This window comes from Amblyomma maculatum, chromosome 4 (genome assembly GCF_055883805.1).
Source record: "Amblyomma maculatum isolate TAMU_Amacu chromosome 4, ASM5588380v1, whole genome shotgun sequence".
NCBI classification, from domain to species: Eukaryota; Metazoa; Arthropoda; class Arachnida; order Ixodida; family Ixodidae; genus Amblyomma; species Amblyomma maculatum.
In genome coordinates this window covers 85905222-85918371 of record NC_139347.1, presented here as the reverse complement: position 1 = coordinate 85918371, position 13150 = coordinate 85905222, and the positions used below count along the sequence as shown (strand labels likewise).

General features: G+C 44.1%; 1 protein-coding gene across 1 annotated transcript in view; it reads left to right on the top strand.

Moving 5' to 3' along the window:
* The first annotated feature begins 311 nt into the window (after nucleotides 1-311).
* The window catches only part of LOC146191563 (sodium-coupled monocarboxylate transporter 2-like), a 54595-nt gene continuing 41756 nt past the window's right edge, over nucleotides 312-13150 (top strand). The window contains exons 1-4 of the mRNA XM_084600348.1: nucleotides 312-641; nucleotides 2950-3015; nucleotides 7829-7880; nucleotides 12495-12562. Coding sequence (XP_084456474.1) covers nucleotides 312-641; nucleotides 2950-3015; nucleotides 7829-7880; nucleotides 12495-12562 — 516 coding nt within the window. The remainder of the gene's footprint in view (nucleotides 642-2949; nucleotides 3016-7828; nucleotides 7881-12494; nucleotides 12563-13150) is intronic.

Below are 13150 nucleotides of genomic sequence, written 5' to 3'. Positions count from 1 at the left end.
GGTGTCTTTTTAGTGTTACCTAAACGAAAGTTAGGCGGTTGCTGATCGAGCTACAGTTAATTTCACAAAGCAAAACTAAGAATTCCGTCAAATTAAAAGCAAAAGAAAGCAGTAAGTACGTGATTGATGTTTTACCTAAATGTTTCCTGCCACAATTGTCAAAATAATACTCTCCCAGATGCTCTTCCCCTATTAAAAGGTATAAAACGGAGGGTAAACCGAGGCGTACTGTACCTCTACCTTTTAGCAATTTCCCACTGGCCTGTTTTGCAGGTTGTTGATACCACAGAGGTCTTCGTGGATGTTACAGGATGGCAGAGGCGCTGGAATATGCTACCTTCGCCGTACTGGTGGCTGCAAACCTTTTCCTTGGGCTGTACTACTCTCTCTGGAAGAAGTCGGCCGGAGTCACAGCTACAGAGGTGTTCCTTGGGAGCAGGACACTTAAGATGCTTCCACTGGCTGCCTCGGCGGTGGCCTCCCTATTCTCCTCGACGGGGCTCGTGGGGTTCCCGGCACATTTTTACGCGTACGGCTGGCACGTCGTGTGGGCTGGCGTTCCACCTCTGCTGCTATTCCCACTGGCTAGCCGCCTCTTTGTGCCCGTACTCTACACACTCGGCATCAGTTCGATATTCCAGGCAAGTATGCAGTTTTCAAATTGCCGTCCTCTTCTTCCCAACGCTAAAGGGTTATTTTTGCTTCCTAGCAGGTGAGGCGGTGGTGACATTAAGCTCAAATCGCTTGTTTCAAGAGAAGATCTAAAGGATGCATCACCAGCGGCTGACGAAGTGTGCAAGTTTAATCTCTTGACCATAGCCACGGCAGGCATTTCATGTAACTACATAGTACACTAAACTACTTGACTCGCGAGCCGCAGGCCTGCCACATCTATACCAAAATACACCAATATTTCTGTCTGAAATATTGACTATGCTCCGTTGCCCAAGGTGCTTGCAGCTCTTTGAAAGGTTAGGGCTACCTGGGCCAATCATGATAACGCGCACATCATTGTGTTCCTAATGCATGCTTACGCCCTGGACGACAGGCGCGTAGGAATACAATCATGTAGTGCGCGCCATCCTGATTTGGTCAGGTGGCCTTTCTGTACCTTTCGTACTGCAGTACAGTACTTGAGATACGCAGTATAGGGATCGGACGATTAATCTTTAAATTATATGATAATATCCTGACTGTAAAAGAGATAGAGTGCACCCGAGAATTCCATCCCCCTCTGCCCTTTCAATAAATTGAGAATCTGGAAGTAATTGAGGATCGTCGCAGAAACGTTTCGCTCTGCGATGTTTTATGGGATATCATTATACTTGAAGTCATACCAGAAGAGTAGGCTTCACTTTAACAGAATTCCCTGAGTGGTTGAGAGAGGTCACGTTACTTTCTGACGTCATCAGCGTCTCAACCAATCAGCGCTTAGCGATCAGGCAACCACGTAACGTACCTACTAACTGACAACTGGTTGTTTGGAGAGGTGTGCGTAACGGCATAAGCCCACGGGACGTGGTCGAATTGACAGGTGCTCTGACATGTGGCAGGTGACATGGCTGAGCACTGCTTGATTGGCCGGCTGTGTGATGTCGCGGGACCAGCACTTGACGTGCAAAAGCTCCGGAAAACGACAGTTGACAGATGACATGACTGACCGCTGAATAGTCACCGATACGTGTGAATTCATGGGAGGATTGGCATGTGTGATGGCGGTAGGGATGGTTGAATGGATAACTTCCTGTTAGTGCCCGAAAGAGAAAGTGAAAGAAATCGCCCGCATCCGGCTGCATTGCGACAAACTTGTAGCAATGACTTGAGCATCCTCACAGCGTTTCCTCTTAATGCTCTTAATAACTAATTAGGTGCATCGAACCGTTGAACATTCTTTGCGACTAAAAAAAAAAAAAGAGAATCAACTTGGTTAGGACAACCTCTTAGCGTTAACTTCTGGAACAAAAAAATTTCGATCATTTTTACATTAATTAATTCAGTTATATGGGGCATTTTAAGCTTCCTTCCCCTTAAGCTTCGTGACATCGTTTGGTTCCAATTCAAAGTGTAATGCATGGATTCTCTACTGATAGCGAGCCGCTGAAATAATGCTGGGCTAACGGGTGGGCGCTGTCATTATTCAACGTCAAAGTCAATTACCTTCAACAGAATTGCTTTGGTTGCACCAGCTTCGCGAAAAGCTGAGTTCCCACCTTTCCTATACAAATATAGTAATGGAAAGTAAGTGATTCCTATATATGTAGACTAAATGAAAGAATTGAAGAAATGAGGTTTGGGAGGCAAGCTAAATAAAGAAAATGAATTCTGCTTTCCTTAAGAGCAACATTCGTGAGAATTAAAGGGAAATGCAGCTCAGTATGTTTATTTTAATATATTTCAGCATACCCATGAATTCGAGTCAAGGGCATATTTTGAAAGGAAATTTGCATGAGTATTTTCGAACATCGAAAATCGCACTATGATTACCAATAGTTCCGCGAATTTCTGCGCTATCTACGGTTGTGGTTTTCGACTACTCATTGCAAAAGTAAACAAAACTAATTTGAGCCCAGTTTCTCTACAGCAGGACCACTTCGTAACCAAGGTTTATCTTTGGAAAACTTTGAAAGAGCGCAAACACACACGACCACTAAAGACAAAAGACGAGACACAAGCGCCGCGCTTGTGTCTCGTCTTTTGTCTTTAGTGGTCGTGTGTGTTCGCGCTCTTTCAAAGTTTTCCAAAAATGTACCAACTCGCCCAAAAAGAAGTGTTAATCAAGGTTTATCTGCTCATCGTAAGGGCAGACATTCTTATATATATTTGAAAAATGGCTTGTCAAAGCATTTGACAAGCAAGCTGAACATAAAAGTGTTGTTAAATCCATACTTAGTTTACGAAAAGAAAGTGAAAGAAGAAATAAACAATTCTTATTTTTTTTTTTTCGCGCAGTATCTCCGAATGCGCTTCAACACTGGCATTTCCATGACTGCATGTGCAGCGTACATCTTTTTAACGGTAAGTTCGACGGATCATATTCTGGTGTTGCGCGGTTTCCCCGTGACCCAAGTCAGGCAGTAAGTACTGCAACCGCTGTCAGCTTTTTTACAGGGGCAGACTTCAATGGACTTTCTCTGGCGTAAAAAAAAAGCCGCAATTTACCGCGACGGGTATTGTCAGCGTTTACCCGTTTTCCAAAGGGAGAATGGGTTCAGTCAAGGAACACATGTTCAACCCATGGAATCTATAAACGAAATCCGCGAAGCAAGGCGTGCTACGTTGAAATCCATTTAAAGCCACCTAAAAAAAAAACAAAAAAATTGCAGACCAAACGGCGGAAGTATACAGAGACATAGTTTATAACGCACGCGGTCCCCAGAACATGGTGAACGCCCACCATCACAAGTAGTGCGGTAAATGTTGCCATTGTCAGTCATAACAAGCAGTACGTTAGCTTCTGTTGCCATCACTATTTTAAAGTAGCCCTTAAAAAAGAAAACAAACAACACATAAGGTCATATTGGGCTTCGACAGAAGAGGTGTTTGTGAGTGTTCCACTGAGAACTGTTCTTTCCAAATACTCAAGAAATTGCTCTCGCAGGGCCCTCACAGCATATCAATCCTATTCCTCCTCTGCCCGCTAACGTAAAGTAGACCGCCTGGATGAGTCCTGATAGGGGGCGCTCCTAAGTGACACGAAAGCAGTCGCGGCTTTTCTTTATTTTTATGCCTTTATAGGGAGCTTACATGAAGCGATGCATGATGGGTAATCCGCCATGATGTTGTCGACAGCGGACGGCGGGCAGCACAGCTATCATAGCGCAGCCAGCCTGAATTGACCGAGTGCCTTGTCGTTTTCGATGGTCTACTGAGCAAACACACGGCTGTTCGTGGCGGCCCTTATATGTGTTCAAGATGTCGGCAGACTCCTGATGAGCGTAAGCGTCGACTCTGCTCCCGAAATATCGGGCACCCTATTAAGAAGTGCAAACTATTGCGGCGCGGACCCGGTCAAGCTACGCGCAGACAACTGACTGCACTACACGTCTGGACCTGTGGCCGCCCGTCGATAACGCCGTTATTAATGATTTATAGTTCTGGCGACTAGCTTTATAACTTGGCCGGATTGGCGTCGATCTCGCGTCCGTTGAGCCGTGTGAGAAGGGGCGAGTGATTATCGTCGGCGTCGCTAGAGGCATCCTTTGCTTCCTCGCACTCGTGCATACGTATTTTTAGAATCGCGAAGAACCACAGTCGGCCTGTCCGATCGCGCCAGCATCGTGTACGCGCATTACGCGACCATGCAGACGATGCTGGGGGGCAGTGCCGTGCTGCATCGTCTGCTGCCAGCGACAGCAATACGGCGGATTACCATGCATGCATCGCTTCATGCAAGCTCCCCATAGGCTCATGAGTCTGCGTCCGTACATGCCTCCGTCCGTCCGTAGAAAGTGTCACAGTTAACCTGTCAATCAAATGACGTCATCACCCACCAACAAGTGACGTAATCGTAAACAAAAAGTCATGTGTAACCAATCGAACCCTAATACAAATCAATTTATTGATTGAAACTTTAATAGGCTTATTTGAAAATAATTAACATACCCGAACAGTTAATTGTTTATTAATTTGCAATTCGTTAATAACCACGTGATGTCGCCAAAATTAATACCATGAGGCTTTCCCCTCATCGCCCTTTAATCGCACAAGTGCCTTCTGGAATTTTTTTCCGTGTGCAAGGGGAGACGAGGAACCTCAAATTTCACTAACAATACGGTAAATACTATTTACACGAACATAAACATTTTTTTCGCAGTGTAGATGCGGGAATGAACATCGGCCGTTCTTGCTCGTTTTCTAGCATTAGTAAACACCTTTTCATTGTTCCTTTACGTATGATATAATTTCTTTTCTGATTGTTGTTAGGCATCTTTGAGTATCTTTCAAAACGTTTTTGATATTATCTGACAATTTTCACCTCTGCACCCTACAAAATGGGATGCATTGAACTTTGAAAAAAGTGTTCACCTTGTTTCACATTACTCTCGCCCGACAGTAACTCAAGTTTCTTTGCATTCTGTCCCGTGTGCTCCTGACAAGGCCATAAAGCGGCACCAGCATCATCTTCTCAGTGATAGAGTGAATTGTGCTCAATCGTTTGAAGTTGTTGGTACTGATGGGGCCCGTCATTAGTAGACAAGAATAAGAAATTGTAGCTCTAAAGGTTACATTAATTTGTTCATGTGCGGAACAACAAAAGCGATTCGCCTAGAAGCTAATATCCGATCTGACGATAGAAGGCTTCTCATTGGCTCCACCACGCTTTGCTTTGAGAAAGTGGTCCATATCTTATGTTAAAACAGCGCTAGAACACGGACTGATAGAAAGAGACAACCCACATTGCGCTGCTTGTCTCTTTCTGTCTGTCTGTGTTCTAGCGCTGTTTTAACATTGTGTCCAACCAACTCGCCCAACAACCCACTTTGATATATTTAACCCTGGGGACTAACGTACGGAGTTCGAGAAAATCATCGCAAGATATTGAATTACAGCGAAAGGTAATTTGCAGCGCCGAACCACAAGATTTACGACCTCGTTAACAATGTTCATGCTATACTATATTAGTAATTATTGGGCAGAAAGAATGCAGTGGAAATGATGACACGTGATGTGTCATTTGAGAATGGTCAAGAGTATCAAAGCTACTGTTTACATACTCTTGGGCCATGAAATGCTTCCTTTTGAGTAGTTAGAATGAGTGCTTGCAAACGTGGAGGCTATGATTAATACTCGACCACGTCACAATATCCAAAATAAGAACCACAGCACACGCCCGCCTTTGTTCTAATGGGTAAAACATTTTATCTTTGAACCTGTAAAAACGTTCGAGGATGCTTAAGCTTCGCCTTGACAGTAAATTTGATAGCGCCTTCAATGCTTATACGCTCATAGTTATTCTTTTCGTGCAAATTAACTAAAAGTTCTAAAAATAATTGTTTTTAGCACCTTAACACATGTTCAAGCCAGATATTGCATGAAGTTATACGAAACAGAAATTACAGCTATGGAAATATTCTTCCCTGTGGTCTCAGATGATGGGTGTAATACGTTTCTGATGAAAGGTTGCGAAGCAGAGAATAGCGTAGAGGTGAACATCGCACTTGCACCCGTCATTCTTGACCGGTTGTCATCCTTTGCAGTTGAATAGTGCCCGCAGCGTTTCAATGAAGTACAGCTTTGATGAACATTGGGTTTCTTTTGGCTTTTTGATGGAGAGTAGCCGTGCAGCAATGACATCTGAACATTTACTACTAGTGCAGCTGCCCTCAAGCTGCCTTCATAGCGGACATCTGCAGTTAAAAGTGACGGCATACAATTGGAGGTGTATAGATCATCGGTTCGGACTCGTTTCGCAAATTAGCCTTCAAGTTGACTGGCATAGAGATGTCAGATGGGAACCGAAATGGTATGAATTGCCACCCTGAGCATTGAACAAGAGTGGTTGTGGCACAGTTCTGGCTCGAAATCGCTTGTGCATTTTCTCTCGACACATGGCGCCAGAGACGGGAACTTTTCGATCGAACGAGCTGTAAACGCTATCGAGTAAAGAAACCGCGCTTTTTTTTTTGTTGCATCGCCGTCCCTGGTATAGTATGCGAAGAAAATGCAGTCGAAAATTATGCAAATTTTTGGAAGTGATGTTTCAGGGACAACTCCTTCAATCATGACCAGCCCATGTACAGCCGCCCTGATTTTTAACAATATAGCGCGAGCGTCGACCAAACTGCTGCTCAGCGCCTTATAGCGGCGATAAGCGTGCAACCCGGCGAGAGTTCGCGCATGCGCACGAAGAGAGAGCGTCTTCTGCTACGCTGTTCGGATCACGAAGACACTCGCCCTGCCACAATATCTGTTAGCGACGTTCCGCATTCTTGCGCATGCACGAACTCTCGCCGTGTTGCACGCTTATCGCCGTTGTAAGGTGCTGACCAGCAGTTTGGTCGATGCTCGCGCTATATTGTTAAAAATCAGGGCGGCTGTACCTTTCATCTTCAAGTTCCACTAGGTTGAGCACCGCAGGAGTTGGATAGTAATGCACAACACAAATAATCCCTTCGGTATGAAACAGATGGGTATTTTGGAGCTCTTTGTTGACTGAGACGGACACATATGCGGTTGTGTGTCGTCAAGATGCCATCCAAACCTATCACACGGAGACCAGTCCAACGGTTCTACTCGTTGGGGAAAAGTTGTAATAAGTTTTACTCATGTTGGGGATGCAGGGCGTGGAGTAAACAATGAAATAAATGGTACGAACGTCGAAAGCGATTTCGCAGTGCAGCAGGAGCAGATCATGGACAAAGGGAAATTAAAAGCATGTCTCGTGAGGGTTCCAGCAAATTTGTGTATTCTCTACTTTTGAATATAAACACGTTTTTTCCGCTACGGCTATTTAGTCTTAGTCTCATGCGTTTATTAAGCGGTCATTGTAATCAGACATTCTAAAAGAGAAACTCTACAGAAAGTACATGAAAAGCGAGGCAGATGGTACTCTCTCTATCAACTACGCCCAACATGCATGTGTACTTTACAGAGAGGTCACCAACATGTTTGTCTTATATACTGGCTTTTATTGGTCGATAGCTTGCACACTTCGGCTGGAGGCACGTACCATGTGGTTATTTGATACTTGCAACTATTCGGCTCACCGCGAGTAATAGCTATAATAAAAGATGCTTAAGACTCTAAAAAACAACAACCATTGTGGCAGCATAACACGATTGAGCAATGAGTGATTCCTAGTATGAATGTTTCATACTTCTTGTTTCAGCAAAGCGTGGGAGCCTTTTCTGTTTTCGCGGCTTCGCTGACACTGGTAACAGGTACGTTCGTTTGAATACTTCGCAGTAAATGTTGACTTAGACACACTAATAATATTTATTCAGTGGTTACAGGCATATGAGTATTCGGCTGACAGCTGCTTTTACCTGCTTTGTACTTCTTTGTTAAAATTTTAACAAATCTTGGTTATGGAAATCTGCCTACAAAGATTTAAGGGCATTGCTCAAAACCCAGGAGCTACATTAACGCGCGTGCATTGTGGATGAAACCTCGTGAGCACAAGGCGACGCGGCTTGATAGCCCACATCTGACCATAATAATATTTAGAGCCAAAAGCCGTTTCTTGTTGTGGTGTGCTTTGGATGACAGTATAGCAGTACAGCTGAACAACTACTTATCGGCGTGCATTACATTATTTAATATAATGGAAGCTCTGTCATTGGCATTTTTACTGCTTTCAATTCACACTCCGGCCCCACAGCACAGTCAGGAACCGTGCCTCCGTTATTTGAAAAAAGCAAGAGGCGCCCATGGAACGAACGTCAGTACCCTCTCACATGTTTCAATTGAAGCGCCCTCATTTGTGCTGTCGAAGTCGAAGCAGCTGCCTTTTTTTTTTTTCGTTCCTTGTAACAGCTTCGCAGGAATGAAAGATGCGATAAAAAGAGGGCTTTGGAAGATTAACAACGGGCCGTTTTCACGTCCTAGTTTTTTCCAGCCTTAGTTTTCTGTGAAAGTCGATACCATGAAATCGAACATCTACTACTCTCAGGTTCGTACAGATCGACAAATGGCACCGGCAACAACAGATAATGTAGAGCGTGCATGATTAGGAAAATATAAATCACCAGCACATTGTCACGCGATGGTGGTAGGGGACAAAAACAAACAAACCGAGAGTCTACGATTGCACTGAAAGAGTCTCTATATTGGGCTTATTTACGCGCACAAAGCAACATGGCTGCTGCAATAACTGCAAGCGTGCTCGTCGGTTGTTGAACTACGAATGCCCGTTACATTCAGCAGCAGTAAATTTAAGCCCGGCAAAGAGACGTCTAGACATACTGGCCAAAGCTGACTAGAACAACTTGGAAGCAGATGCTCGTGGCTGCAATAATTTTTGGCGCATCTTGCGCGACACAGAAAGGAATAAAGCTGCGTCAGGTGGTTTCGAGCATCCACGTACAGAACAAAGTATTCGTGGTATAACTATTCTGCGCATTACAAGAAAGCTGATAAAGCCTGATGCCTGCGGCTGTTGGCAGCAATAAATGAAGATAACAATTGTTTGCGGCAATATTGTTAATACAGACACAATGAAATTGTGTTGCTAATAAAGAAAACCTATCACAATACACTCCTCGTGTCAGCTGGAGTCTGGGTTGCTGATTTCGGCGCCAAGGCCTAAAATGTGCTTTGTGGGCAATTTATTTTTGTCTTTTTATCGCGCCCTTTTTATTCCAGAGCTTTCATTTCTCACACGGCCATACCTTTCCGTCATTATTAAGCTGACTATTTTTCAAGTCATCTTTATGCATCTCTTTTTCTGGCTTTCGTTAGTTTCGCTCTTCATGTCAATTTGTTTTCTGCACTCTTTTTTTTGCAAAATGCATCTAACCTTGATATATGTGAGCCATTAGAGAGGAGTGGATGGTGGAGAAATAGAGTCGAACAAACCAGGGATGAGAAACAAGTATTGAAATGAAATATTCAACGCTACCTAATATGACGTTACCTCTGCAAGGGAATGATTACATCTTAGATTTGAAGAAAGCCCTCTGAAAGCGCTACTGAAAAATCAGCATTGCTTTCTGCTGAAGCCATGTGCTTGCGTTTGGGTGGATGAATCCACGTTTGATGATTCACCTTAAGAGCTGTGCCATTATTATTGTGAAGCGGAAGGTTTAGCGACAGCATTTAGGGTAAATACGTTCTTCGCGACATGTTGATGTATATCATTTCAGGGCAACATTTATAACTGCTCTACACAAGAGCCCGTTTAGTTTTTGCACTCACTCGTTCTCTGTTTATTTTTATAGACACTAAAAATTACTTAGCATGCACTAAAATACAACCAATGATACTGACGTCGTTGGTTTTGGTAGTAAGGAGAAATAGCTGTGTCCTCAGTAGGGACATTCTTCATGCGCTGATCGGGGTTCGAGTGAAACTCTTCGGAAAACATTCGTATGGAAGTATAGCTGCACGTATTTTGTATCGCCGCATGACACTTAATTTTGCTCCTTTCCTTTGAAAATATAAAACAAGAATGTTGTGCAGGGTTGAACTTTCCGGAGTTTCACTGTGTCGCCGAGAAGCACAGCATTCGAAGGCCTCAGAGTAATTGCAATAAAGCGGACTTGTTTATTGAGCTATTAAAGTACCTACTGTAAGGCCCGATTATTTTGTTTTTTACTTTCATTGCCCGACGAGCGGTTGAAATTGTTTTCTCTGTAAGTGTTATTTAATATCGTGAAGTTGACTTGAGAAGTTCAGGGCCAGTGCCCTCAAGGCTTTGTTGCGGATAACAGAATATACTCTGCATTTCCGTGGCCTAACTGCACACAACGTTGACAGGGACAACCGTGCCACCTAGCGGCTGGCTCATAGATCAAAATCTGCCTGCATCATCGAGTCACGTAGACGCTTGACCAGCGTCACGACGCTTTAACCCGTCGTTTGCCGGCTCCCTAATAAAGTTATACATACATACATAGCCCTGCAATGCGCTTGGAAGAAATGTCAAGAGCCATAGATGCTAATCGAACCAAGGTGCTTGGATTCCCTCTTAGGCGCGCAATCCCTCCTCTACGTGGGCATGTTCGCAAGGCTTGGTTAAATTCATGATTTATATCTGTCTAGTCTGGTCTTTCACATATTATCGTAGCTTCCAATTGCATCTTAAAGAGTATTTTTGTGATAAGTGAGGCAGTGATTAAAAGAACAGTCATTAAACGAGGAGCAAAGGGCATGTCAATGAGGTTTGTGTACGCGAACGAGAATAGGAAGAACGAGCCAGCAAGCGGGTGTCAGTAATACTGTCTCTGCCTGCCATTAAATACTGAGCTTAAGTACGTGCCGACCAAAATGCCAACCATTTTTGTCGGCACATACTTAAGCTCAGTCCTACTTTGATCCAGCGGAGCAGCAAGCAAAACGCGAAGGATATGTCGCTTTCAACCAGTTTACCGAACTGTCTTTATCCATCGCACGGTAGCCTCGCTTCATGCGTTATTAAATAAAGGGGTGTAGCCGAACGTCTGACTTCTTATCCTATATGTGGCAGCCTGCGACTAAGCAGCTTTACCGGCGGTGACAAAGTTTCATGATAGAGAGATGCACGGAAAGATCCAAGTCTCATGCTTCAATTAGTTAGCCTCGAGACACAGCGCTTCGCTCCAAAACATTAGGCTACAGCGAGCTCAAAGCGACGTACGGGATGCGTGACGAGTGTTTTACTACCTACGAAGCAATGGAGCCAAGCAAAAGTTGACACAGAGAGGCTCACATAGCATGCGTTATGAGTCGGCATCGTACATCGTACTACTTAGTAAAATTTGGATGCCACCGCAAGAGTTTGCTGCTATGTCTTCAAAACACCAGCATAGAATGTCTATTGAATCCTACTGTAGCAACTTCTGCATGCCTGTTTTTCCATAACGCTATCGTTGTTGTAGAAACATTCACAAACCTTACAAAACACAATATGTTTAGTAATGGTTGCTGTGGCTTCCTGAAGGCTATTTAGAAATAATACCAATATACTCAATTACGCAAAAGTACGCAGCAGTGTATTCATGTATTCTCCTTTTTTGATAGGAAAAGTGGTCAACGTGTTACGAGACGAGACTTGTGCTTTCTTAGAACTCAGTGTACTTTCATCCGCCGTGGTGGTGCAGGGGTTACAGTGCTTGACCACTGTTCCCAAGGGTGCGGGATGGAATCCTGGCCGCGGCGGCCACTTCTCGATGGAGGCGAAAAGCAAGGGGCCCGTGTGCTGTTCGATGTTAGTGCATAATAAAGAATTCCAGGCGGTCAAAATTTCCAGCGCCCTGCACTATGGCGTCTCCTATAGCCTGAGTAGCTTCGGACGGTAAAACTCATAAACTAAACCAAACTTTACTTACACCGTTAAATTTCCTCTGCTACAGCGTGAATGATTTATTGGAGTTGAATCAATGGTTTGGTTTGTGGGGTTTAACGTCCCAAAGCAACTCAGGCTATGAGAGACGCCGTAGTGGAGGACTCCGGTATTTTCGACCACCTGGGGTTCTTTAACGTGCACTGACATCGCACAGCACACGGGCGTCTTGCTTTTCGCCTCCAGCGAAAAGCTGCCGCCGAGGCCGGGATTCGATCCCGCGTCCTTGGGAACAGTAGTCGAACGCCGTAACCACTGCGCCACCCCGGCGGGGTGGAGTTGAATCAGTGATCATTTAAAAACAAACTTAATATCTTTAAGATGATACATATACATATGCATGCGTTGATGTCAGGCTTTGCGTCCCGTTAGAACAGCGGGGTATCCACACTCCTGCCAAAATGCTAACACCCCCATCATGATTTTTTACTTTTATAGTCATGCTTCTCATATTTATAGCTTGAACAATGTAAACCCAATTCCGTATTGTCAACACCTTTCAACCACTGCGCAGTGTTTAATGCGCCACTTCTTTGGAGTAATATTGCCATTGGACTCAGCGCAACAATTTACACCGCACTGGTAAGTAGTGCTTTTCCTCTCTTGCCTCATAATAACAAACAAATAGCTCTACAAGTGTTCGCAAGGCTAGACATCATGCTTGATGCAGGAATACTAAGGTGGCTATGCAAAATGAATTGCATGTATTATCATATAGCATTTGGTCAACAGAGTGACATAACGAGCATAGTGCTGAAAGAGGGCAGATGGAGGTGCCCACTCGCGAATACATCGAGAACAATTGGTGGTAGAGACATGGACAAAACATCCGGCTATAGGATACAGAAACAACTCTGCAAGGTCTCTCTGGGGAAAGCGCGGCAAACCTGCTGAAAAAGCATATAATTATCGTCAAATGGGTAACATATTTTATTACAAAACAGCCATCCGGGATTTCCTCGTCTTCTTTTATACTTGCTGAACAATGACTTTTATCAGTATCTAAACATTTTTGGGCCTAGCCCCTATCAAATGCTGTCGTACAGGTAGCACCCATGCACTGCGCGGAGGCCTGTCTAAGACTGTAATCTTTACCACGGACTCTTAGATAATTAAACTAACACAGCGTGTGCTAACGCTTATGTTTGGCTCCAGGTATGCTGCCAAATT